Below are 27,382 nucleotides of genomic sequence, written 5' to 3' on the forward strand. Positions count from 1 at the left end.
TTTTGGAAACGGTACGAATTTCTGCAATTTCGTTTCTTGTAATTTTGTTGCTAATGCCCTGTTAACAAGTCTTCAAAAAGATAATAAATGAATAACTAGTTAATGGTATCTGAAATTTAGACCATTAGGAGGGTACATGTTGTAAGAAGTTGGGATAATGGCTTAAGTAAAACTTGCAACAGCCAATTTGAGATTTACTGACACTGTTAAAACACTATGTAATACCCCTGTTTTTGCTCAATTGAAAAGATAATCATGAAAATTTGTCGGAGAGAGTCTCAATTTTTACATCTACTTTTGAAATTTCTTGGGGAAAAACAAAATGAGCAATTTATAGCATCTGTGAATTAAGATCTTTATTTTCTAACTATGGGCCCTGCCTTTTAATACTTGACCAGTTTTGAAGCAAATATTACTTCAGTATTTTACATCTTAAAATTGAAAATTTTCCAAATCATTAGTGGTGAGAGTTTTAATCTAGCAAATAATAGTAATGCCACCTGACAGAAAACTGACTTAACTTTTTTCCAAGAAATCTAGTCCAATTTCTAAACCCATACTCTTTATCATCAAACGCGAGATGTCTCATTATGAACCAAGCAGTCCCTCTTGTGCTCGGTTGCTGATTGAAATCACGCTTGCGAGTTGGATCATCATGAACGTTATTTTTTGATTGGTTAGTGTGCGAGTGATGACGCTTGTAAATGTTTGGAATTGGTTTTGTAGAGCAAAGATGGCTCTTCCATTAATAAACCTTTCATCATGGAAAAACTAATTGCTTGGTCAAATCAAACTAAATTATTTTTTGAGCCAGCTATTGAGCCCCACACGGAAGTCGATACTGGTAGTAGCACAGAAGAACCTAAAACCCCTCAGAAGTCTGCAATAATCTGCGAGGCCCATTAAAAAGGGTTTGGTAAAATTCAAGAGACCTATTTGTATGTAAATTTGCTATTATAAAATGATTATGTTGTTAGAGAACGTATTATATTGTGTTGCTACGTAAGAAATATATGGAATACTTCCCTCCTCTCGATCTCGTAGTCTTTTCTCCTTCTCATTGCTCGTCAATTTGATCTTGGTCACTGCAAGCTCTCTAGCCTCTCTAGTCATTGCTGATCTATGGGGCATTATCAAGGGATTCTAGGTATCCGTAGCCAAACTCACATCAAAATAGGTGACAATGTTCCTACGATAACTTTGGCAAGCCTGATGTTACTCGCGCGGGGTATGAAGTAGGAGAAGGCCGATCAAGTGGGTTCATAGACGGCCTTCGCGGTCTTTTTCAAACAGAGTGCCTTACTTCAGTAACAGGAATCATCCTAAAAGCAGAGAGTTGAGCATAGCAGTGAGGATACAAAATGACCAACAAGCGCGCCCATGGAAACAATTTTCCCTTTGAAAACTGTGATGGCACTGCATGTGCAATTGCCGAAGAATAATCGCGATTTTCGCGCTTTAAGACGGCAATCATTAACATAAAATCCTATCAAACTTGCACCATCCCCCTCACTGAAATTTCAATAATTGAGTGATTTTAAGTGAGCTGTGTTATAAAACCTAACAAAATGAACATGTTTGGTGTAATGCAGTGAATGCACCATCAAATTGGCTCAATAACACAATGCTATGTGCTTAGACAAGCAGGCAAAGTGGAATAAATGTGAAAATGCAATGCAGGCACAGTGCGGTTTGGCTGGGCATGTTGTCTTTGATTTTACTCCATGGAATAACGTCAGTTGTTTATGAACGCGCTCCCTTGACAAGCCCTATAGCTGGATGGATGTGTCATGTGGCGTTATCCTTAGGTGCTTCAGGAATAGGTAAAAAGATCGAAAACGGATAAAGATCCAAAAGTCTTATCTATGAGGGGTCAAAAACAATCCGAGGTCAAGACTGATCCGTGGGCTGGATCTGTTTTAGCGATCAATGACATCTAACGTCAGACTATTTTGCACATTTTTCTTGGAGTCTTTAAGCGACACTGAATCCATGCCTCAAGAAGTGCAGCGAGTGCAGGATGGAAGAGGCTGAAAGGTTGAGGCCGTCGGGCTGGAAGCGCTAGTCATGGTACTTTACACGTCTCTATAGCTGGATGGATGTGTCATGTGGCGTTATCCTTAGGTGCTTCAGGAATAGGTAAAAAGATCGAAAACGGATAAAGATCCAAAAGTCTTATCTATGAGGGGTCAAAAACAATCCGAAGTCAAGACTGATCCGTGGGCTGGATCTGTTTTAGCGATCAATAACATCTAACGTCAGACTATTTTGCACATTTTTCTTGGAGTCTTTAAGCGACACTGAATCCATGCCTCAAGAAGTGCAGCGAGTGCAGCGAGTGCAGCATGGAAGAGGCTGAAAGGTTGAGGCCGTCGGGCTGGAAGCGCTATTCATGGCTCCTCTCCTCTAGTGTACCGACCATACATAGAACTAGGAAGGAGAAGGAGGGGGGAGTACTGGTGGTGCTCAGTGGTGAATACACACAACACGCTCGAGAGTCGAGGTTCGATCCAGTCGGTCCATCCATCTCTCCATTCATCCCTCCCTCCCTCCCTGATCCCTGATCCCTGATCCCTCAGATAAAAGGGTTGAAGGCCGCGGTGGTAAGGAATTCGTAATTCCCTGACTTGGACTCGTCTCACTCGATTCCCCTGGGCCTGACTTCGTCACTCTCCTGGGCTGGATCAACTGCCCGCCCAACCTTCCAACCGTCCTTCAACTTGATTTAGGCTTCCCTCTTTTTGATCCAGTGTCCCTCTTGCCCTTGGCCCGGCTCGTCCCATCCGCTCGTCCCATCCGCTCGTCCCATCCGCTCGGCATCCGCTCGGCCCGATCCCAATGGCTTGACTTTTTGTGTGCCAAACCTCTCTACCTATGGCCTCCGCCCCTGTCGCCGTGCCCCTGTCGTGCGTCAAGTCCCTCCAAGTCCCATCTACTCGCCACTAATATCAAACTAGCCCACTCTTTGCGCTGCCCAGGCCAGAAATTGAAGACGCCCGAGGTGGAAACGCCCGCCCGCGGGTTGCCGCCTCGACCGCCCATTGGACTCAGTCGGTGTGGATCCGGCCGGCCAATCCCTCTTAACCATGACCGCGTAGCCGCAGACGGCCGATGGCCACTGCCATGGATCACGCCCTCCGTGGTCCCGCCTTTCAGCCCAGTACTTCACGTGCTTCGTCATTTCCCGGGGTGAGTGCTGGGGCCGCCACCCCTTCCAGCCCCGCCTCCACGCCCCTCTCGGTGGGAGCCACTGAGCCATCAACCGGGGAGGCGGAGTCGGTAACTCGGGTCTCGCCTGACCAGACCTTGACCTGCTTTTTGTGCCGAGGTTCCCTTAAAGACGCCCGCGTTTTACCCGGATGCCTCCACACCTTCTGTTTCCCGTGTTTAGTCCAGCATACCCGGGGCAGCCTCCAATTCCATTGTCCATTTTGCTCAGAGGTAGGTTCAAAACGGCACTTAACAATGACCAGATTTCACATGTGACGGCCATCTATTTTCTATCTGGCAGGCTGTGGATTTAGGTGAAAACGGAAGCCTCGAAAACTTGGCCGCCAATCCTTTTTACAACATGTTCGACTCGAGTAATCTGACGGAGCCGGATCAATCCCTCCGCCGACCCACAGGACCTCTAGGACCGCCCCACCGCCCCGGTCCGGTCGGCCCCGCCGTGGCCGCCTATCCTACCTCACCACCGGGCACCATCCCCTCTCGACTCAATGGGCCCCATGCTTTAGGTCCTCATGCCCTGGTCAATGGGCTGGCCTCGCCCCTCACGGCCCGTGATTCGTCCAATCCTTGGAGTGGCCCGGTGGATGCCGGTCCTGAACGCCACTCCGATCTAGCCTGGTTGAAAAAGCCTGAATCCATTTGGAAATCTTCTTTCGATTTGGGCACGACGTTGGTGTCGGGGACCGGCGATGGCTGGCGGCACATTCCCAGCCATCCCAAAGGCGCTTGGCCCGTTCAGGGACCGCTTAGACCTACACCAGAGTCTCGAGATCTTATGACGGGTGTGGCCCCATCAGGTTCGAGTGGGATGGGCCCAGGGGCTCCGGTGTGCCAATCGTGCGACGAGCGACACACCGTCACGTCGAGATGTCGGGACTGTAATGAAGATCTATGCGACATGTGTGTGGTAGCCCATCAACGAGTCAAACTCACCCGAGATCATGTCATTGTTCGATATCCGGAACGCAATTCTTCGGGAACCACTCTACCCATTCATTCGGCGCTCTCGGGATCCACCGGCTCCAGCAGTTGTCGGTCGCCCCCCACTTCCAGCTCTTCTAGTGGGAGCCATGTCGTCCAGAGTGCTGATGTGATGCGTGTATATGCCGATGCCGTCGAAAAAGCCAAAGGCGACAGCGATAGGCTCATTGTCCAAGCCAAGCACGACATCCGCCAAATTGAAGACACAAAGGGCTTGGTGAATGACATGGAAAAACGAATTAACGCCCGATATCAGAGCGTATTGCAAGAGATTCAAGCCATCACTCGGAAATATGTGACCGTGTTACAAGAACGAGAAAAGGTCCTCTTGATGCGCTTAGACAAGATCCGCACCGTTAAACTCAACACTCTCAAGGACCAACAGAACATGATGGAGATGTCCTTGTGCCGATTGGGAGGAGTAACCGAACAGCTTCTGGCTTGTAATGGCTCTGGCAGAGAGATGGCTCTCATCGACACTTGCAATAAGGCTATGGAGACCATCCGAGAAATTCGATTCCAATGTGGTGGTGCTACTCCCCACGAAGATGAGCAGATTGAATTTCTGGCACCAGACCCCAAAATGCTGCAAACCTTGAGTAATATAGGATACGTCGCAGGATCTGGCTTTGCTCCACTCTCCCTTGCTGAAGGTGATGGGTTAAAGAAAGCCATTCTTGGGAAGGATGTCCGATTTCAAATCACCATTAAGGATCAGTTAGGAGAGCCTAAGCTCTCGGGATCAGATCCAGTGAAGGTGGTGGTTCATGCTCCGGATGGTCGACCTGTACGCACCTCTATATTCGATGTTCAGAACGGACAATATAGAGTTATTTGGAAGCCTAACGTCGAGGGCGAGCACATCGTCAGTGTGACTCTGAAAGACACTCATGTCATGGATAGTCCATTTAAGGTGACTGTCAGGGCGGGCCGTAACTACTCGAGCATTGGGAAACCGTTGTTCATATTCGGCTCTCAAGGTGCACAAAACGGTCAGATCTGCCGACCTTGGGGTGTGTGTTGCTCTAAAGAAGGGTTGATCTTTGTTGCCGATCGATCGAACAATAGGATAATGGTCTATTCGAAAGATGGCAAATATCATCACAAGTTTGGAACGTCCGGCAAACTAAATGGCCAATTCGACCGACCTGCTAGCGTTTGCATTGATCGCATGAGTCGCTTAATTGTGGCTGACAAGGATAACCATCGAATCCAAATTTTTACCTTGGAGGGCGAGTTCATGGATGTTTTCGGCGAAAAGGGTTCTAAACCCGGGCAGTTCAACTACCCGTGGGATGTGGCCTGCAACAGCAAGAGCCAGATCCTTGTGTCTGACACGAGAAATCACCGAATCCAGCTGTTTTCCCCTCAAGGCGAGTTTGTTTCTAAGTACGGATTTGAAGGTCCCATGTGGAAGCATTTTGATTCTCCCAGAGGAGTTTGCTTCACGGCTGATGACCAAGCCGTTGTCACCGACTTCAATAACCATCGACTTCTGGTCGTAAAAGCCGATTTGCAGTCCGCCCAATTCCTTGGAAAAGAGGTTGGTCCCCACTTGTTTGATAAAATAATCGATATATTTTAAGTATTGAACTTTTACGAATTTTTGAAGTGCTCCAATTGAATGCTCATATTCAGACACGTTACTTTCATGCACTTCCTTGTTCAACTTGGCTTTCCAGTACAATTTTAAGTGTTGTAACTCGTTTCCCCTTTCCATTTTTCCTGGCACCACAACTAAAGTTGATTTTGTTTCTCTCGTGTATAGGGCTCTGAGGATGGAAACTTCACTCGACCCAACGGTGTATGTGTGGATGAAGAAGGACATCTCATAGTGGCGGATTCTCGAAATGATCGCATTCAAATTTTTAGCTCCTCGGGAGTATTTATCAGGAAGTTTGGTATCAAAGGAACCGGTCCGGGAGAGTTTGATCGGCCCAGTGGAGTTTGCATCTCTCCTGACGGCCATCTCATTGTCGTGGATTTCGGAAATGACCGTGTTCAAGTCTTCTAATGAGGGTTTCATTTCAACATTGATTGGAAACCTCCACCTCTAACCTGTGTCTCCATTATTGTGCCCTAACTAGCCAAACCGAAAGCACACAAAACCAACGGGTAAAGAGTTCTGCTTAATTCACCTATCTCCGATATTGGACATGTTGAACTCAAACGAACAAAACTCAGGAAGATGTGTCGAATAACTTATGCCAACCCTCCAAATGTTTCAAACCATAAGAAATTACTGATTTTACCACGAAACGAAAAGACTGACCCGCAATCGTACAGAGTCCCTTACAACAGCAACAGCATACCTCGAGATGATTATATTATTTCTGTTTAGTAGAACCATGGTAGAACGCACCATGTTCGGCAATATTTGAACATTTTTATAGAGTACGCCCGTTGAATAGCCCGCATTCATTTGTCCATTCATGGGTCCATTCATGGATGTTGTATGGGTGAGAACCCTTGTGGAAGGAGCTTTTGCTTCAAATCACCCTGACCAATTATAATGACCCTTTGCCACAATACCTTAAGACTGACCTCGTTTGTTTGCCGAGACTTCTTTAAGATCGTAAGTGATGAACAATTAGCTCCATTCCAGCTTTTGAAACTGTTGGCAGCGTCGTCCAAAAAAAGAGCCCAACGCTTCGAGGTACTCATTGGGCGAGAAGTCCAAGCGATTTGAGTTGCAAACTGAAAAACGACTTCCAAATCCTCACAAAAAAAACTATTTCTTTCATCTGCCCGTAGGTCATCAAAACATTTTGTGAATTTCGCTCACCCAGGGCTGATGCAGCCGATTTAGATCGGTAAATCCTTCTAGAGGTGTTCATGCCCAGAATTCATAGAATTCTCAAATCATAGTTTTTCCTCTAATGGTTCTTGTATTTTTTTTTATTGGAAACACCACGTTAATCGATCATGGACAATATCATTTTGGACGACCTCGACCATTATTTGTCTTGTCAACCTGCCATAATTGGGCCAATCCCTTATATTACTTACCTTAATTTGAACCTGTTCTATGATATTATCGAAATTACTCTAATGATACTGTACACCTTCACTGAAAATGTTCTGAATGTTTCATGTGTGTGCAATGATGCCTTTTGATGTCTCAGCTTCGAAAGATTGCAATGACGTTAGATTGATTGATCCAGCTTTGAGCTGCAGCAACCTATTGGTGCAAAACACGTTAATCTTAGTCATAAGGAACCCACATAAGTACTATATTCAAAAAATATATCTATATTATCGCCTCCTCACTGCAATGAGCGTTCTCGTTTGAGCTGAAGGTGTGAAACACGCAAGGGGAGGTGAACCGATCATTGTCCTTACACTCCGGGGGCCCTCTCATTCTCATTCAGTGGCAATTTCTACACCTGGAGCGAGTTCAGCTTCTGCCACCAATATTGGCGTTTTTTGTCTTCTAAATCTCTTTCTCAGGCAAGTGTTTTACAAATCCTTGCATTCAAGTCAATTTGTTACCGAGCAATGTATTCCCGTGTTTCCCCTCCAACCCTATTGATTCCAAACCCTCAGACGAGCCATGCCCGAAAATGATGTTGAGAGAAAAACTACTTGCTTTTTTTACAAGACCGTGTGCGTGTGCGAATCTAAGATGGCATCATGGTCCTTGTCAGACGATGGAATTGTGCAAATCTGTGTAAATGACAAAATGTTCCAGCTAACTATGCGTGCGTGTAAAGCAAAGCTACAATCCCTCTGCACTATGAAACTTGAAAAATCTGAAATACAGTAATCTTCAGTTCATCTTGTATTTCTGTAGCAACTTTATTCAGTTTACGTCGTGCGAATCGAAACAGATTGCAAGCGCGTTAATCCATGTTCTGGATGTGGTTGAGCTCGTGATCGGATCAAGAGAGTCGCATTCGATGCATTAGAGATTTCGCGCAATAACGTCGTGGCAAACGCGGCCGTTAAGAGGCCAAGAACTGCTCCTAATCCGGATATGAGGTATTGGCTGGCGAGCAGATACGGAAATGATCCCCCCAATTCTGAAAATAAAGCCCATTAATCATTTCGGCTTGACTGGGACACACAGGATGCAAAGAAGCCTCACATCTAAGGATGAGACTATTAATTACACCGACCGTAAAGTCATCTCCCCATTTCAGGCACGTTATATAGGGCATGTCAAGTGAAGGAAATTCAAGGAAAAATGGTCAGGCACCCTGATTTTGAGCATTTTGCGGAAGGAGAACTACGACAAACATCACAGTCAACTCGCACCATCCGCCCATTGAATTTTCAATAATTGAGTGATTCTGAGTGAGCTGTGTTACAAAGCCCAACAAAAGGAACACGTTTGGTATAATTCAGTGAACGCACTCTCAAATTGGCTCAATACCACAATGTCGTTTGCCTAGACAAGCAGGTAAAATGAAATAAACCTCCAAATTAATGCATGCACAGTGCGGTTTGGCTGGGCACGTTGTCTTCAATTTCACTCCATGGAATAACGTCAGTTGTTCATGAACGCGTTCACTTGACAAGCCCTATAGTTCTTTACGTGATCTTGCCAACTCTCAAATCTGAATGAAGTTAAGAATGACATCTTCAAATTACTGGGTGATCCTATGCAAGAAAACAGAAGTTGATTTCATTCAGTGATGAATAGGGGCCGAAACGAGATTGCTATGATAGATTACGTTCAGTTTTAATTATTTTTGCCATTTTGAGGGAATTTTTTTTAAACATAAAATAAACTAAAATCGAGGATTTGAGGGAAAATTGAAGGGTTTTCGTCATGTTTAGGCAAAATTTAGGAGAACTACTCTCCGAATTGTATTTTTTACACAGTATCTTCCCTTAAAAATTGGAAAATGAAAAAAATATGACTAAAATAAGAAAATTGTCATGTTTGCATCTCTAGCGAATTCTTTTGTTTTGACCATCTCTTCATAAGAGCGCATGTGTTGGCTGGCATTGATTAGTCACTAAAGTTTTTTCACTTCTTTTCTATGAACTGTACTGTAAGTTGTCTGTAAATTATTGTCTTTGATTCTCACTCAACGATGGTATTGATTTTGCAAACCACCCATATAATTTGTCCTGGACCATAATCTCAGGATGCCTTAAGGTATGAACCTTGCTTATATATGAGTATTTTAAAATTCTATTTTTCGTTTATCTTTAAGACAAGACAATATAAGACCAAAATGTTTGAAAAACCAAACAAATTTCATTTTTTTCACCCTTCTGTAACTTATTCTTTACGTTTTCGGAGCTTATTTTGGCTCTTTATTTTCATGACCTGAAAACTTAACTATTTTGACGAAAAGCATGAACTACTTTTCCAACCCTTAGTGATGAAGCACTTTGCTTCCGCCCTGCTCGTTTCTAGGTGACCTACAAATAGAGGACCATTTCATCTTCACCACCTAAACCTGGGCCTGACCTTCTATCAGCTCAAGAGTGCAAATCAGCGAATGATGCTCAGTAAAGAAATGGCCTATTAAAGAAATGTTTTCTACACTTATTCGCGGACTTCTAGAGATGTGAACTGCGAACGAAAGCAAAAACTTCTTATCTTCTAAACCGTTCACTTAATTCCAAATAAGCAATTGATACGACCATAAGATCTTGATGAATGGATGAACATTGCCAAGTTTGAGCCCAAAACCATGCTTAGGGAAAGTGCGAAGTTGTGCAGTACACAAAACATAAAATTGAATTTTCTGTCTGCATTTGGTCTGTTACTCAAGCTTTTGACACTATAACTTTGAAATGAACCACTTTTCAAGTAAATGATATGAAAATGAGCTGCCTTTAATCAAAGAGATCTACATTCCATATTTTTCTACTTTAGTTCGAAAAGTAGCTCAGAGTCGCTGTGACAAAGAGCAGGCCGATTTGTTGGGAAGCTCGTTCACAGTCCATGTTTCTAAATAGTTTGTGTTTAAACAAAATCTGCAGACTCACGAATGGTTCCAATTCTTTTCCATTGTTATACAATTTGGCTTCTTGGATCTTGGAGGCTGCGGCCGTCAGGAGTTGCTTTTCATACTTGTACTCTTTAGAGAGCCCTAATAGAATGGTCAGCTGATTCTCCTTTTCACTGATTAGACAATTTTTGTCTGGGGCCCCTTTTTCTTATTGGTCGAGGGTTTTCGAGTGCTGTAGGTGACTTTTTAGGTGACAATGCGTGCTCTAATTTTGCCGCCGACTTTTTTCAAACGGAGAGGCAATGTCATGTAGATTCTTGCTCCGGTGTTTTTTTCTTGCTTTTTCGTTTGAATTTGGAGCAATTCAAGAAGTATTTATATTTAGATATTGACAGAATGTCCAAGTAAAACACCCAACTTCAACCGGCGTTGTCAACAAACGGATGTCAGGTTCGTTGTCGGACGAAATGGGTTGCCAGAGAAGATTTCAGCTTGGCGTTGACATAGGATAAAAGTAACTACCGGTAGTACATTCAAATATGATTCAATAACATTTAACAGGGTTCCAATTATTTTCCATTGGTATAAATTTGGCTTCTTGGATCTTTGAGGCTGCGCCCGTCAGGGGTCGCTTTTTATGCTTGAACTCTTGTACTAGAGAGCCTACTTTCTATATTAAGCATCTTTAAATAAGCCTAATGATCAATATAAAAAAGTGGTTTATTGCATGTGTCTGAAACCACATTAGTGAAGCATATGACTGCACTTTTGAACAAAAACATTGTTATTGAATATTTCTTTGCTGGAATAGTAATTTGATAATTTTGTAGGTCAATGATACTGTAAAGGCAATAAACAAAATTATTGAAGGTAAAGAAACTAAGTATTAAAGTGCTAATACATTTTAAAATGTACTATTAAAAGAGAGAAAATTAAAAACTATTAAAAAACTGTTGTCTAAAATTTTGAGCCGTCTCTCCATGCATGGGTTAGACAACTCTTTTCATTGTATTTTTTGTAAGAAATTGTTTGTGCTTTCATGCTAGACAGGATTCCTAAATTCATCCAGAAAAGGTCAAATTGGTTCTATGACAATCACTCAACGGTCTATCTCAAACCATTCATTCCATTTCTGAAGGAGTTATCAATATTCTTACACCCTGTATATGTAAAAGTAAAAAAGGCCAACTGATATTGTTCGTAACACATTCTTACCTTCTCCAAAGCTATTGAGCCGTAACACACATTCTTACCTTCTCCAAAGCTCTTGAGCCGGTCATGGCTTGTAGCAATAATCACTTGGAAAGCCATTATCCATACCACGGCGTAGAGTGTGCTCACGATGGACAGAATGATCACGAACCATAAGCTGAGTGAATGGAAAGATGACAATTAATCGGAGTGTTTCAAATAGGGTTCAGATTCTCCGTAAGGGGCACAACTGAGAAAGAAAGGCTGAGCAATACATCAAATATCAAAGTTGAATCTTTGTCACATGACAAACAAGCAATAAATTCATTTGGATCTTGTTCAAAATGAGAACTATAGAAAATGACATCACAATGATGCCCAAAAACTACTCACAACTGACGAGTTTGTTTTAACGTTTGGCCTTACCTCTAAATGGTTTCACCCTGTTGAATTTCCTCATCCGTAAATAGGTCAGTGCCTCCATATCCTATACTTCACATTCGCTCAAATTTTTGGCGATTTTTGCCGCCAACCATCTAAAAGCACTGACCTAGTTGGCTAAGTGGCCTATGAAGGTTAATTTCAAGACCAAACACGATAACAAAAGTATCAATTAAGTACTATACTGATAGGGCCAAACAAGGAAAATCAAATTTTAAAAATTGATTTTTAATCAAATAGCAACAAACAAATAACTTCAAAAAACAAATTTAAAAAAAAAACAGATCGGAAATGGAAGTCAGAGAAGGAGTTAAGACTCTAGAGGTTTTGTGTGATTGACAAACTGATTAATCTGATTATTTTTTAGCTAGAAAACAAGTTATCACAAAGGACCATAGCTTAAAAACTGATTCAAATCAATTTCATACTGAATTTCGTCTCCTAGACACACCAAGAGCATTAAGCTTGTTAAGGGGCTTTAAAATCTCTAGTTTGAATGTGATGAAATTCAAGGGTGTCTGAAATTCATCAAACAGAGTAGATAGGAGTTGCCTCAATCATGGACATCTGTGTCTTGCTCTGGACTTCTGCTTTTAATTTGAATTGAACGAGATTTTCTAAAAACGGTCCAAGACAAATCAACAAACAAACCAGCTGTTGGCGCGATGAGAAGAGAAGGAAGGCAAAAAGCCAAGCCAGACCAAACCAAACCAACGACAAAAAGAAATACTACGGGAAAATGCCAAAGAAAATGGAGCTCTAGGCTAATTAGTGATCCGTGTTAATTTGTACTTGATTCAACACCTGGCGATTTAGCTCAGGCTGATTGAAATTTCGATCGCCGCCATTTCAATATGGTGAATAAGTGTTGTGCGCCCGGCTGTAGAACAGGACACCGCGACAATGAGAAGCATCTGGGTATTTCAACCCACAAATTTCCAAAAATTCTGGCTTGTGGCAAAAATGGATCCAAGCCATCCCAAGACAATATTAGATACCTTCGTTAAAAGCAACAATTTATTTGATTCATTTTCAAACCACGATTTTGAATGTCAGCGCCAAGATCAGAATATCACCTGAAATATAACCCAATCTAAAATGCAAACCTTGCGGATCTTGAAAAGCAACAATTTATTTGATTCATTTTCAAACCATGATTTTGAATGTCAGCGCCAAGATCAGAATATCACCTGAAATATAACCCAATCTAAAATGCAAACCTTGCGGATCTTGAAACAGGGTTTGGTTACAAGTATCTTTGCAAATTGTCCTCACTACCTTTCCAATCCCTCCCAACCAAGAAATCTGAACACGTCAAGTGCCAAAAGACATGAGAACGTTCAAGAAGTCAAGACACAAAGATTAAACAGGTCTTTGAAGAAGAGCATTTCCAAAGTTTAGAAGAGATCAAAATTAAGATGGCCAAATTGGACTATGCAAGAAACGTTTTTCAACTCAATTACAATGATAGTGCGGTTTTTCCAAATGCCAAAATCCTTGAATTCAAACAAGTTGGTCCCTCAATTCTCTATAGTAAAGTTCTTGACAATGACCTCAAGTTTGATATGTTTTTTCAAGGAGTCAAGGTTGCAAATGTGATGGTCTTGTTTACCACAAAGCAGAGTTTCTTGCACTTGACAACTCAGATCACAAACATTTTAGCTTTTTGGGGACATTACCATGAGACAAGAACTGCATCTATAGATTATGTAAACAATTTGCTGCATGCAAGTGGTTACAAAGTGCAATTTGCAATAAAACAGCTAAGGCTGGCTTTGATTAGCAAAGGTTCAAGGCAATACTCCTCTAATCTCTTGGCAATGGCTGTGTTGTGGAACAATACTAGCCCGAACCTATGCAAACAAATCCTTGCCAAAAACATGGTGTCTGTTCCATCTCAGAGCTATTTGGCATCAGTTTTGAGACCTTGCATGGTTGAAAGACAATTTCTTACCTAGAGACTAGTATTAAGTGCTTTAACATCTACCAAACCCAATATTTGCTCTTGATTGATGAAATTTGAATGAAAATAAGAGGATGAGAGAAGGGTAGGATTGAATCACTTGCTAATATGGAGCTTAAACTCACTCCTGGGCCAACTAACCCCAGTGGGCTTCCTGGCATGGAATTTGAAGCCCTGTTTGCCATGAATGCAACTTTTGTGTTTCTCCTTGGGGACACATGTCTCAGATAAAAAGGTGAAGGCTTGTCTTCCAATGTTATTGAGACACCGTTCAGATTCAGCCATTTGCAGCATGTTTGCCAGGGGATACCGGAGCAGAAAGGATTGGAAGGGATAGTGTAAAGAACCGGGTAAATCACTGATTTATTGGGGACCATTGTTCGTGGCCGTGGCCCCACTCATTGGGATCACAAGTAGGCACTATTTTTTTAGTTAAAACTATTAAAACAATATTCTGGTTAAGGGAGTAAGGAAAGCGTGCAAGCCATTCAAGGTATCAGGTGAAGTCTTTTATGTTGGGATTTGAGCCATCTTTGGAAAGAAAGAAAAACTTCTGAGTGTCCAGGCTGATGTAGTAGTCCATGCCTCAATAAACAAAGTACAAAATGCAAGAATCACAGGATAAGATTACTGATGTGATCGATCTGCCTGTGCCTCAAACTTTCAAACCGGTACTGCCAAGTTTGATCCAAGGTGGATGTTTTTGGTCAGAAAATGTACATTCCCCTGACTTTAAAAAATCCAATTTGGATCAAACTTGGCAGTACTGGTTCGAAAGTTTGAGACGCAGGCTGATTGATCATATCAGTAGATAAGATAAAACCGAATGCTGATACAACCTAACAAATGCTCATTTTGATCTTTTTTCCTGTGGCATAGAATTATTCTCGATTTCATGCATCAATTTCTTTTACTTTAAAGATTGTCAGTCACCCTTTCTTTCCGTCAAAGCGAAAAGGAGCAGAACATCGAAAGAAGACAATCAGAGGTTGCGTGAAAAATAATATTTTTCTTTCCGTAAATTTTCTTCCGTTTCCTTTTTCTTAACATGGGGTTCAATTTGTGCCAAAGGTGGCCACAATAAAATCGATGAAACTGTGTCATTACCAAATCGACAGAAACTGGATATTCGATTCCACACTTCTGAATTGCTCCTTCAAGCAGACGTGCCAGATTCCAACAATAATTCATGTGAACTGACCAATCAGATGGAGCAAAACAGACATAAGAATATTTTATGGTTGTGAAGTTCTTGGTCATCCCCAAAAGTAAGGCTTGCCATAGGAGTATATCCTATACTCTTTTAAATAGCCATCGATTGAAAATAGCTCTTCTGTCCCAGTTCACCTTTTCATAAGTTCACTGAAACTCAATACCCCAGTTTTGAATGAAAAGTTTGTAATGACTTGAGGACTACAAAATGATAAAATATCAGCATAACTAGTTTGCTATTGAAGTCAGGTTGGTTTAGCTACTACACTGAACTTATTTGAATATGGATCAAATATTTGCAAACAAGCAAATATCTTAGAATTTCAATCAAAGAAGCAAACAAACAAGGAAATAACTAGTTTGAGCACAACAGTAAACAGCATATTTGAGGCAAAAGAGCACATTTGCAATGTTAATTGGTTTTTAAGGGTCAAAAATACCGATTTAATACTTGCATTATTTTATTGAAATAGCATTCAACCCTGACAAGCCCTCTTCAGGGGAATCATAAACTACTTTGGGTACTCTTCTCCAATTTCTAATCAAGACTTTTGCAGAAAAGTTATCTTTATATAATCTAAGTGCCATTAGTCTACTAGACCGGGAAAAAGGTTTCCTTTTTGGGCCAAAATTTTCAAACTTTTGTTCTAAGAGTGGAATGTCAGCACTTTCCACATTTGACGTGCGTGTGAAGCAGTTTGTGTAAGAGAATCTATTAATGGAGAGGGACGTATCTATAGCGAAACGACGCAAGATCTCAACTTGAAGGATATTGAAACGCGAATTTTTCGTACAATCCTTCTTCTCAAAGTTCTTGCACAGTCGTTTATTTATACGGTAATGAAATACGGTCCAAAACTCCACAGGGCAATAATGGGACGCAAATGTGTCAAATAATAACTCATCTTTTGAACCATTATTCCCATCGCTCACAAAATGGAATCTTACTTGATAAATGATTATTCGTCCGAATTCGATTACTTGACAAATATAACAACGTAAGAACATGAACTTAGTTTTGATCGCCTAATTTGAATTCCTCCACCCCACATACACTTCTGAGCGGCTTTGGCGAAGGCCTTCTTGGGAGTGTTGCAAACAACCTGAAACTAGCGAGTTTTTGATACTGTCACAACTGACATGATAACATGAAAAGCGTCGCTGGACAATCGAACATAAGAATGAGTCTACTGGGACAAGATATGGTGATTATAAATATCGGTGGGGGATCGCCCTGGTGCCCTTGGGGGCCAAATATTCAGTTGTCGTCTTGGTGGTATGAACTTGCCCATTGTCCCACCACCTAACATTGTCCGCTTGTCTGACCTCTTCTTTGGCGTAGCCTTGAACAATTTGCACATGATAACAATGCAGCCACTGGCAAATGGCTTAACTGCCCACAAAGATATAATTAGTTCGTATTTACCATACCTTGGCTGGAGAAGAGAGCAATGACCGTCCACATTTTTTAAATCGCAATAGATGCTCCTTATAGGCATTGCTTCAAATATTGTTTTGGTCGCTCTAAGGTGAAAAAGGACATTAAACATTCGTCCAAGGTGACAGCAAAGCTCAAAAGGGTTTGCCGCTGTCAAAAGTTCACTCCTGGCTCATCATTACAAAATTTGTGCCATTCTAACAAAATGAGGATTTTTTTCCCTTGTGTTTTAAGAAACTAAGTATTGGGGTTCTCGAATAAGGAGCCGTTTTCATCAAGACAAGTTTGCTGTATGCTTAATTTTAATTCTAGCTAAATTGAGGGAAGGCTGACAGTCCTTGCATTTTGGTGAAGTGTCCTCTTTCCAATTTGTTACCCTTGCTTCTAACCCGATCTAGTTAAGTTCCCTCATAATATTTAAATTACAGCATGAGTTGCTATTTTAGCAGTTTTTTTGGACGAACCCAAGGGTGAGGTAGTAATTAATGTTAACTGTTTTGACGGAGCTGGGACAATACCCATCTCCAGATGAAAGGCCAAGCGAGGTAGCTGCCATCTGTCTAATTGCGTAACAAACGTAGTGGGTGCCATGTAGCAGGACCTTTCTTATAGGGATCTGTGTTATTGTTTTGACACTGCAAGGCCACGTGAGCCTAAAACAATCAACTATTGAGAAGAAACAGCGGCAGGATTAAGTTCTGGGAAATAGCCACCACTCAGGGTTGGCAAATGGGTTTAACCCGGGGTGGGTTTTTTCGGGTTTTAATGGCGGGTGGGACGGGTTTTTTATTGGATGGGTTTAATTGGGGTTTTAATTTCCGGGTTCAATTGTTTTTTTTTTTTTTTTGATGAAACTTTATGGCTAAACTTTTTTTTTATTTCTTTTTGTGACAATTACATACAAGTAAAGTTGAGGAGTAGGCAAAAATCAGAGGTATAGCTTTCTAATTGTAACATTGCTCTTCGAGTTCCAAATTTCCTGTGTCAGTTGAATTAGTGACGTTAGTCATTGACAGGATTCTGGAGACGCTTACCATGCTCCCAGCTTTCTGTTACTTTACACCGATACCGAAAAGGATTTTCACTTAATCGAACAAAACTCTGCTATGCAGCACATTGCCGCCGTCCAGCCATGACGAATCTAAATACAGTTTGAACACAATTTTCAGCTTATTCCTTTTTGAGCAAGCGGACACTACTTTAAGCTTGTAGCAATGACAACAAAGAGGAAGGCCATGGAAAAATAAGGGAAATAATTGAGAAAGATTTGTAAAAAAACCCACCCGCAGAAAACCCGCCCATGGGTGGGTTTTGGGTGGGTTTTGGGTTTTTTATCCAACGGGCGGGTTTTGGCCAACCCTGCACCACATGGCAGTACCCCGAAGGTCAACGGCCAAATTCAGACAGAAATCATTGAGTAGCTTTTGGGACCATTGAATCTCCGGTTTCATTTGGATGTAAAACTAGTTTCTGTTTGTGCAAGGGGATCCATATTGCGATCCGTCGAAAGCGGTAATGTGAGGTTTTCAGGGCTTGAACCGTAACCCTCAAAAAGTAAACCGTTTTTCATATGTAAAACGTTACTTCAAGCCCTGGAGGTTATTTCATCTCGGGTCCTGACCCTAGTGCCTATCGATGAGGGATGAAAATGGTTAGAGATGAAGGCAGACCAAATTGTGCAAGCCCAAAAAATGGCAAGAAAGAAGTCAAAATTGCAAATTTATTGGCAAGTAAATTCAAACATCTCTACATGTCTGCATGGATTAACTTGAATTAGCCAAGTGTATTTTTCTTCACAACTCTTTGCTTAAGAGAGGCTATATGAATAGACATAATTTTTGCTCTCTTCTTCATGTTCTGGAGTAAAATAGACCTGAAAGCATAGGTTTGCTGATCTGAAACTCATAGAAAGACTTGAATGAAACATAATTGATAAATTTGAACGATTTATCAAAGTTTTATTACCAAACAAAGTTCAATCTGGCAAGTAAGAAATATAGCTCTTTTTAGTTCTGAAGTCGCCTTTGCTAGATTTCTACACATCCAAACTATTTCTTGGTTTTCCTTGACAATATGACTGTTGGTGCCACAAGACCTTGAAGGGAGGTTCATTTAGGCTGGTTTGGCAAATGTAATAGCAATCTTGTGCGTTTAGATTTTAATTTTCTATTTATTAGATAAGATATTTTTTGCCCTTTATTTCCGGCAGAACTAACATAATACATTAATTTCCATAAAAAGGTTTCTAGGCGCAGGACCCGGGCGGATCATCAAGAAAATTATTGAATCACTTAACCTTGCTAGCCTTTTAAATGTTCATTGCTTTTTTGCTACAATCAATGCAGTTGTCTCAAAGTGAGTGAAAAGTATAGTTTGGGTCCCCTAGCACAAACAGAAACTAGTTTTACACCAGAGATTCTGTGGTCCCACAAGCTACTTAACAATGTCTATTTGAATTTGCTCGTTGACCTTTGGGATATACTATGGGGTATTGCCATCTAGTGATTATTTTTCAGAACATGATCCTGCAACTGCTTATTCTCAAGGTTCGTGAACCTCTGCAAGTCAGTACCACCTAACTCAACCCCCCCTTAACAGTCTTGGTTTAAATGTGTGAAATGAGTTTTTTCCGATTTTGCCAAAGTGTTGACATGTTATCACTCATACGGTACAGTATACAACCTCATTTCAAATGACAATTTACATGCTATAATTGTTCAGAATTTCGCCCATAAAGAATTTGAAACGTCTCCTAGAAGAGCTGATGGCTTATTCATTGTGTCACAGTACTTGGGCAATAAATTGTGCATTTGATAATCTCTTAATAAAGTTTGGGATCTTAAAGCGTATTCTCACACTCTTCTTCCTTATAGGGACTGCTTGTTTCATAATGAGACATCTCGCGGCAAAAAAAGGAAAGACAGCGTTAGTAAACCCTCTGCTAACAATTGTTCTTGCGCCGTTGTAAAGAAACATAATTAAAAACCCGAGACTGATTTTGAACCTGATGAGTTCAGAGTGATGTATTCCAACTTTGTAAGCTCTATCTTGAACAAACTATCAAGCAAGAAATCCTGGCAATTTTGAATGAGACATTCAGCAACATCAAAAAACCAAAAATACTGTGTATTACTGATAGCATCAATTAAATTTTGTTACTAGAATTGATTTACTTTTTCAATGATATCACATTAGTAGTGGCATGTTGGGAAACCATTAGCTAGCCTCAAAATGTAACTGATTTTTCCCACATCAAACTAAAGTCGTTTTTTTTATTGATACTTTTGATGACCTTTACTTGGGAATTGGCTAGTGTCTTTATTTTCGAAGTTTTCTGGTACCCTACATTCGATTTTAATAGTTCATTTGATCACATCCCTTCTATTGATGGGTCTCTAGTGTTATAGGCTACAACAACAATGCCATTAAAGTTGTTTATTGTTTGAACAGCTCATACATCAAGTTTGATGATAAAGAGAATGGGTTTAGAAATTGGACTAGATTTCTTGGAAAAAAATTAAGTCAGTTTTCTGTCAGGTGGCATTACTATTATTTGCTAAATTAAGACTCTCACCACTAGTGATTTGGAAAATTTTCAATTTTAAGATGTAAAATACTGAAGTAATATTTGCTTCAAAACTGGTCAAGTATTAAAAGGCAGGGCCCATAGTTAGAAAATAAAGATCTTAATTCACAGATGCTATAAATTGCTCATTTTGTTTTTCCCCAAGAAATTTCAAAAGTAGATGTAAAAATTGAGACTCTCTCCGACAAATTTTCATGATTATCTTTTCAATTGAGCAAAAACAGGGGTATTACATAGTGTTTTAACAGTGTCAGTAAATCTCAAATTGGCTGTTGCAAGTTTTACTTAAGCCATTATCCCAACTTCTTACAACATGTACCCTCCTAATGGTCTAAATTTTAGATACCATTAACTAGTTATTCATTTATTATCTTTTTGAAGACTTGTTAACAGGGCATTAGCAACAAAATTACAAGAAACGAAATTACAGAAATTCGTTCCTTTTCCAAAAAGGAAGTGTAACTCCATAACAATTTAAAATGGTGTACTTATAAGGACCCCGAATCTACAAAAAAAATACGCGTTACTCGTTTCTTTTTCAGCTTCCAGAATGGCCTTTAAGTTTTGGTTTATCTCATGACAGCTGAGGAAGCTTAAGGCTCAACAGAAATTGTCAATTTTTGCTCTTTCCATCCACCATATTATGAACAATGAAACTCAGGGTTGAAAATTGTGGTTGCTTTTGGCTACTTTGAGGGAGTTCTTGGTTTCAAATCTTGCGGCATTTGCTTCTTTATTGTTTACACCTTCTCAATCAAAATTTACTGGACTGAAGACCTGATTCAGTCCAATTTCAAGCAAAGTAAAATATCTCTTTGGCTTAAGCATGATGTATCAAATTTCCAAAGCTTCCAGATTTTCACAATCTAAGTCATATGCTTCTAACAAAGAAGCTTTACTGGCTTGATAATGCCATATATTATTTTTCCATCATGACTTACTTTTGCGACATTGCTTCAAACCTTCAGAAATCATTACCCCATCCAGGGTCCGAATTTTGACTCCTCAAAACATTTTTATGCAATACATTTTGAACAATTATGCCAAGATTAAATTCCAATGCTCATTATGGAAAAAGTCAAAAGTTTTGGCTTTAGGAGTGTTTGAAGCCAAAAACACAATTTCTTTATAGAAGTATGGTCTTGACGCGGCAAAACCCATAAAATATTGGTCATCTAAATGGTAATGGTTGTGTAACGAATTTCTATTTTAGACCAAACTAATTGTTACCGCAATATGTCCCTTTATTGAGAAATGACTAACCTGCTTATTAACTTCTTTTGCAAATGTTATTGATGGAGATGTGATAAATTTTGCCCATTGGCCATTCACTTACTTTGAATGGCCAAGTTCAAGGCATGAAACCTTACAAAGAGAGTGGTTTTCATATTTTGCACTTTCATTCGCAAATATCTTGCTGAATAAACTTAGCAAAGATTTGGATAAATGTAATGCTAAAGTAACAACCATTGATGTAGTTCAAGTTCATTAACGAGTTCTGATCAGGATTGCAACAAAGAATTGTAACACTGAAGGCAGGACTGAATACCCTAAGCAAAAAAGTTCATGACAAATGACTCCTTGAAGTATTAAAGTGCAGAAATTATACCAAGCTGGATCATTAATGTTCCTAGGTGCCTAAATTTAACAGAAAAATTTTTAATTTAAGACTATTTGAAACCAAAGCTGTAATTTTCTGGGAAATTGGGTCAAAAAACAACTGAATGTTTAGAATTGCCCCGAAATGACAAGATATTTGAACTAAGAATTAAAAAAGTCTACTCATCGCTCTTATTTCACTATCTCACACAATCTCAGATCATTCATAAGAAATGCAATCACTTTTGTTTGTATCTGTCTTCACATGATTTCAAAACTTTGAATGAATCAGAAATCGTAATGATTACTTCTTTCTAACGCCATGTTTCCTTTTTTGGCAGCTAGAGTTTATTCAGCTCTTACCTCGAGTGACTTCCAAAGGCGCGATTCGAAATCACGTCCACTGAGGAACTATGTCGCCCTCTATTGGGTACATTAGACCCCTCATCCATTACAGATCCTTAACTCGAAGACGTATCAATTTTGGGTTCATTTACTCGTAATAGGGCTAGTCAAGTAAACGTGTTCATGGGCAACTGACGTTATTCCATGGAGTAAAATCAAAGACAACATGCCCAGCCAAAACGCACTGTGCATGCATTGGATTTTGACATTTTGTTCCATTTTACATGCTTGTCGAGGCAATTAGCATCGTGGTATTGAGCCAATTTGATAGTGCCTTGACTGACTAACACCAAACATGCTCATTTAGTAGGGTTTTGTAACACAACTCGCTCAAAACCACTCGATTAGTGAAAATTCAATGGGCGAATGGTGCGAGTTGACTGTGATGTTTGTCTTAAGTCTCTCTCCCCAAAATGCCAAAAATCAGGGTGCCGGACCACATTTTTCCTTGAATTTCCTTTACTTGACATCCCCTATGCACCCTAGGGAGTCCTTGAGCCCGTTAAAAAGTGCGGGAAATTCGAAATGTGCAACAACAATATTTCGATTTTTCGTTTTTTTCGGCGCTGACAGATTTTCGATAAAAGGGAAAAATATGTTTTTCGAATTTTCGAAAAAAGAAGTCTAAAAGAGACTATATAGATCCCCTAACAGGGATTTTCAATCTTCCTATCTACTCTCTCTAGAAATATAAAGGAATGTGTGAACAAGTTCACACTACTTTTGATAAGAAGGCCATACCCAATTTACCGCTTAAAATTCATACGCTCGTCATTTGTTGTTGCACGTGTTCAAAATCGACATTTTGATTAACAAGGTGCGCCATTAGATTTAATCTAAGGCCAAGTTGGATACTGTTTCATATGGTTGCTGAGCCGTGCTTATCTAAAATGTACATTTTACATGAGCAAAAAACCCTTGGATAGAGCCTCAGTGTCTAGCTAAATGGTTGCACAGGACTAATTTTCAGCTCTTTCACAATGTGGTCCCAGTGGGTACGGCCTTCTTTAACATCAGGGTTCCAAACTCACATGCAAGAGCGTCTCTGGTGGCTGGATATAATAGCACAAATCCCTGTCCAGAGGAAACACATTCCTCCGATAATTGCCAATGTTCCATGGAAAATACTCAAGAACGAGATCTGAAATGAGATTTAGAAAAACTATCGTAACATGTTACATTTGTAGATCCTTTCCTTTTGACCCGAAAGAGCAAAAATACCAAGCCTTTTTTGCCTCTCTCGGTTTAGTGCTTGAAAAATTTTTTACAAATGAAAATGGCAACCATTATTTGAATTGATTGCGAAAAGCGAATACCCTGGGAGCCTGTTCAATAAGATGACATTAAAATTTCTTAAATCAAATCCTCAAACCATCCTCGAAATCGATAAGCTCTAAGTTCAAACAGACTACAGATTACCTATGGGGTCAATGCACCTAGGGCGGCCGATTTGTGAAGCTGAAACAGTACTACACTACTTCACCACTGTTTAGGTCAAAAAATGTTACCAGACCTGACCTGACACGGTGTTCAAAAAGCCCTATCAAGTTTCCAGAGAAATTCCCAAACACAAATTGGCATTTTTCTACCTCAAGAAGTCATAGGGAACAACTTTAATTTTATTGTTTTATGGAATTCTAGTCCACATAAAAAACTTACATACCTAAAAACATTATAAAAACTAAGATTTTCAAAAACCTACTCAATGTAAATTAGAAGCACACTTAGTTAGCTCTTGAATGTAATTGAAGATAACATCTATTTCACCGCTACTTAGTTACATCGGATTTAGTGGTCCAAATTTCCTCGTTTTTAGCCCCAAAATGCCCCGGTTATATGTTAATTCAATTTACCAAAGATATAATATCGATTTTCACTATCGTAAAAATGAAAGATTATTTTTCCATTTCTTGCATAATTTCAAATTAAGTTAATACCTTGTACAACTATATCTAAAACCCTCAAAAAGCAGATTTTTGAAAATTCAATTTTAAAAGCGTCCAAGGTACATTTAGTTGAGTGGTCATTGAAAATTTCACAAATATCACTGAAGCCTTAAAGAAGCTATTTTCAATCAGTTTCAACAAAGTCTTCAAGAAACGACAAAATCTATAACATTGTCTGTTGTATGTACCGTCTTCAGAATTCAAGTGAATGCATAACTAAGTGTACACATGTTGATTGTAAAACACATTTTCAAAGATTACACTTTTAGTGTGTTTTAAGTGACATTATATAGCATTTTTAGCTATTGTGAGACTATGTAAGAAGAGGAAAAATATTCTTTTGTATTTGTGATATTGAAAATCGATATTAATTCTTTCGGAAATTGAATTAACATATAACCGGGGCATTTTGGGGCTAAAAACGATGAAATTTGGGCCAGTAAATTCCATGTAACTAAGAAGCGGTGAAACAGATGATCTCATAATTTATATTCAAGAGCTAACTAAATGTGCTCCCAACTTACATTGAGTAGGTTTTTGAAAATTTTAGTTTTTATAATGTTTTTAGGAATGTAAGTTTTTTATGTGGGCTAGAATTTCATAAACCAATAAAATCAAAATTGTTCCCCATGATTTTCTGAGGGAGAAAAATGCCAAGATGTGCTTGATAATTTCCATCAAAACTTTAAAGGGTATTTTTACCACTGTGCTGAATAAATGAAACCGCTTTCAAACTCAGGAGTAAAGGTTTGCAATCTGCCTATGCAAGAAATTGATTCCATCAGAACTAGAGATGTCCTTGTCTCTTGTAAAACTAAACATGAACTTATTAGTATATAAATGCACATTGCGAAAATCAACAACATGTGGATTCTGAGATGCATCAAAACACAGCTGTATTTTATTTGTACAACTGTATTTTGCATGTATTTTTTGACGTCTGTCCACACTCATGCCCTAGAAATGCACGGACTAATACAATGAGGACTGCATCCAATGCGTCTTAGCCCAAGGATGTAATAATTCAAACAATGATGTCAAGTTCAAGGATTATTGATCTGGAAACTCATTGACTATGCAGATTTAATATTCAGCTTGTCATGAGAGGGGCAAAATAGATAAACAACTTAATGCCTCTCATAATCAATTTGATTGCCAAATAAGAGTATAACTAGATTTTCTTTGTAACATGTTTTGTAAAACCCTAAACTCTAAAGCACATTTGATTCAATGTTGAACTGTATTGCTAGGAGCACTTTTTCTGTTACATGTCAAAAATCGTACGGAATTGCGTAACAGAAAACAAATATTGGTAGTTTCGTTACGATAGATTAATAATTGTACTCTTTCATTTGTCAGCACTACTTATGTAACAATTTTGAATTGCTATTCACTCCATACAGGTATGAAGCTTTACGTATAAAGACAATATTTGTAGAACTTTCCTAAAAGTGACTCATTCAAAAGTAGGCCTATTTCTGACACGTGTTTTACGTACTAGTCCATCATCTTTTTTTCTCCTTTTTTAGGCAAAACAATGGTGGAATTTTTTTTGGCAAAATTTGGTGACGTCATGGCTGCCTATGGAGGACAAACGACTCCTTAAACATTGCCGTTCTACGTCTGGTAGAAATATGATGCTGAATGCCTAGATTCCTAACCTCCTTCCCTCTTTTCAAAGGTCCTCCCTCTCATGACAAGGAATGTGAACCACAAACTGAAGCACTAGATCATTTATTTGAAATTGGAAGAGAGGCCAAGCTGAAAATTGTGCAATTTTTTTTTTTGCCCAAGTGCAGGCATTGCCTTTCAAACAGACTTTTTGAATTGAGACTAAGCGGTATTATGTCACTTGTGGCCATTGACAACAACTTGAAAAACGGTAGAGCGGGAAATTCCAATGGTCAAAGTTTTGGAAGTTTAGATCAATCATTTGATCAGACATATCACTGCAATGTATGTCATTTAGATAGCTGATTCAGAATCAATCATTTTTCAAAATGTAATTTGTTTACTTTCCCCTCAGACCCAATGGTGCATCTTCATGACTTTTGTGTGATGTTGACATTTACAAATGTAACAATATGGCTTTCCCATGCCATTCATTTCTGAAACCCATTTCAAAAGGTAATCCTTCTTAGAATGTTTGGTATTTTGAAGGCTTTGAGCCCATGAATTGGACCTTCAACTCACTTGAATTTGCAAAATGGCTCCCAAAATGTTTCTAGTGTGCTGAGCAAAGTTACTGGTTGGTGAAAGCATCAAGTGGATATAATAAAAGGCTTGAGAAAGTGTTGCACTGAAAAATCAAAAACGCAATTTTTGACAGTATCTTCTGGTTTCTTTTTTATTTATCCTGGCCTAATAAAACAAAAATGCTATTTTCAAGAAAAAAGAGTATTGGAATATTATAAACATGACATCACACTGTTCTCATCAAATGGTTTACTTCCAGCATAGCAACAGGGTTTCATCCCATGACACCAAGGAAAAAGATGCTTGCCTTGTTTGCCTGCCTTTTAGGCCACTTGTCTACATTAGCTCCTTCATTTTCCACATCTTGTATTTCACCAGGGAAAGTTAAATTGCTCAGTGTGGAAGAAAATGCCAAAATATAGCAGAGACTTTCACTTAACGTGACGGAAGCAATGCAAATATACCCTTCTATTATGGTTTCTTTGCCAATGAAGGTAACAAAGAAGCTAGCAGCGAAAGGAAAGAATTGCGAAGCACAAAGTTGAACATCCAGCTCTTATTGAATGTGTTGACGACATTCACTAGTCAATAGTTATCGTTCCGCAATTCAACTTGCGCAACTTTTTCTGCAGGATGCGATCCAGAAGTTTTAAAGTCTGAAAATATGTATGTAGTCAAGATTGCCAAGTTAGTAATTCAACACCAACTGGGGTGCTTATTATGATAAAGGTGAGTGGTGCCCAGCTCCAACATACCGTAAGGCCCAGGGCTATTCCGGCTACAAAACAGAATAAAACACCGAATATCTGGAGCTTGCCAGCTCGTCCAGACAGATTGCACGGGAAGGTGTGCCGGGTGTTGGTAGACGCTTGATCGTGGTAGGACCCATTGCCAATTGGAAACAAAAACGACCAACCTCGATCGGTTTGTGCCATACTTTGAGCAATGCAATCACAAATCATAGATACGGCATTGACTTCCAGTCTAGTAAGTCTTAGGATGCACGTTTTCAAGGTACCTCTCCATCCACTAACTTCTTTTTAAAGCCTTCTTCTCATTCTATTGAGACATCGTGCCGTTTAGCTTCATGAAAGTGCCCATGAAATTGTCTGGAAGTGTCACTTTCAATTTCCGCTTCAATTCAAGGTGACTGGCCTATCAACGACAAAGAACAACCATCACTTAAAGGTGGATTTTTGCACTTTTCCTCACATTTTTGTGAGTCCGTCGTTGTTCAGGAAGATCTCTTTCTAAGACTGAATCAAGTCCAAAGCGGTGCAA

At 39.7% G+C, this 27,382-nt stretch overlaps 2 protein-coding genes across 4 annotated transcripts; one reads left to right on the plus strand and one right to left on the minus strand.

The window, feature by feature from the left end:
• Positions 1-2,453: 2,453 nt before the first annotated feature.
• On the plus strand, positions 2,454-7,996 carry LOC131884751 (E3 ubiquitin-protein ligase TRIM71-like). Of its 2 annotated transcripts, XM_059232623.1 has the most exons (4): positions 2,454-2,603; positions 2,751-3,441; positions 3,512-5,755; positions 5,981-7,996. In XM_059232623.1, exons 2-4 carry the CDS (start codon positions 3,112-3,114, stop codon positions 6,224-6,226), a joined length of 2,820 nt encoding a protein of 939 aa, XP_059088606.1. In that variant the 5' UTR covers positions 2,454-2,603; positions 2,751-3,111; the 3' UTR covers positions 6,227-7,996. The 2 variants fall into 2 exon arrangements, with proteins under 2 accessions (XP_059088606.1, XP_059088605.1); XM_059232622.1 differs by having other exon boundaries at positions 2,470-3,441.
• Positions 7,987-27,382, minus strand: LOC131884753 (uncharacterized). 2 transcript variants are annotated; one of them, XM_059232625.1, is made up of 4 exons: positions 26,857-27,374; positions 22,991-23,100; positions 11,378-11,493; positions 7,987-8,234 (listed from the first exon to the last, which is right to left on the minus strand). In XM_059232625.1, exons 1-4 carry the CDS (start codon positions 27,061-27,063, stop codon positions 8,020-8,022), a joined length of 648 nt encoding a protein of 215 aa, XP_059088608.1. In that variant the 5' UTR covers positions 27,064-27,374; the 3' UTR covers positions 7,987-8,019. The 2 variants fall into 2 exon arrangements, with proteins under 2 accessions (XP_059088608.1, XP_059088607.1); XM_059232624.1 differs by lacking the exons at positions 7,987-8,234; positions 11,378-11,493 and adding an exon at positions 15,343-16,455 and having other exon boundaries at positions 26,857-27,382.

This window comes from Tigriopus californicus, chromosome 8, assembly GCF_007210705.1.
Source record: "Tigriopus californicus strain San Diego chromosome 8, Tcal_SD_v2.1, whole genome shotgun sequence".
NCBI lineage: Eukaryota > Metazoa > Arthropoda > Copepoda > Harpacticoida > Harpacticidae > Tigriopus > Tigriopus californicus.

Excerpts from the sequence above, each read along its gene's own strand:
- LOC131884751 (XM_059232623.1), top strand. The coding sequence starts at position 3,112 with ATGGCCACTGCCATGGATCACGCCCTCCGTGGTCCCGCCTTTCAGCCC. Across the intron at positions 3,442-3,511 it reads ATTGTCCATTTTGCTCAGAG|GCTGTGGATTTAGGTGAAAA; the intron begins GTAGGTTCAAAA and ends TCTATCTGGCAG. Across the intron at positions 5,756-5,980 it reads CCCAATTCCTTGGAAAAGAG|GGCTCTGAGGATGGAAACTT; the intron begins GTTGGTCCCCAC and ends TCTCGTGTATAG.
- LOC131884753 (XM_059232624.1), bottom strand. The coding sequence starts at position 27,063 with ATGATTTGTGATTGCATTGCTCAAAGTATGGCACAAACCGATCGAGGT. Across the intron at positions 23,101-26,856 it reads GAATAGCCCTGGGCCTTACG|ATCTCGTTCTTGAGTATTTT; the intron begins GTATGTTGGAGC and ends ATCTCATTTCAG. Across the intron at positions 16,456-22,990 it reads CACCAGAGACGCTCTTGCAT|AGCGACCAAAACAATATTTG; the intron begins GTGAGTTTGGAA and ends TTTTCACCTTAG.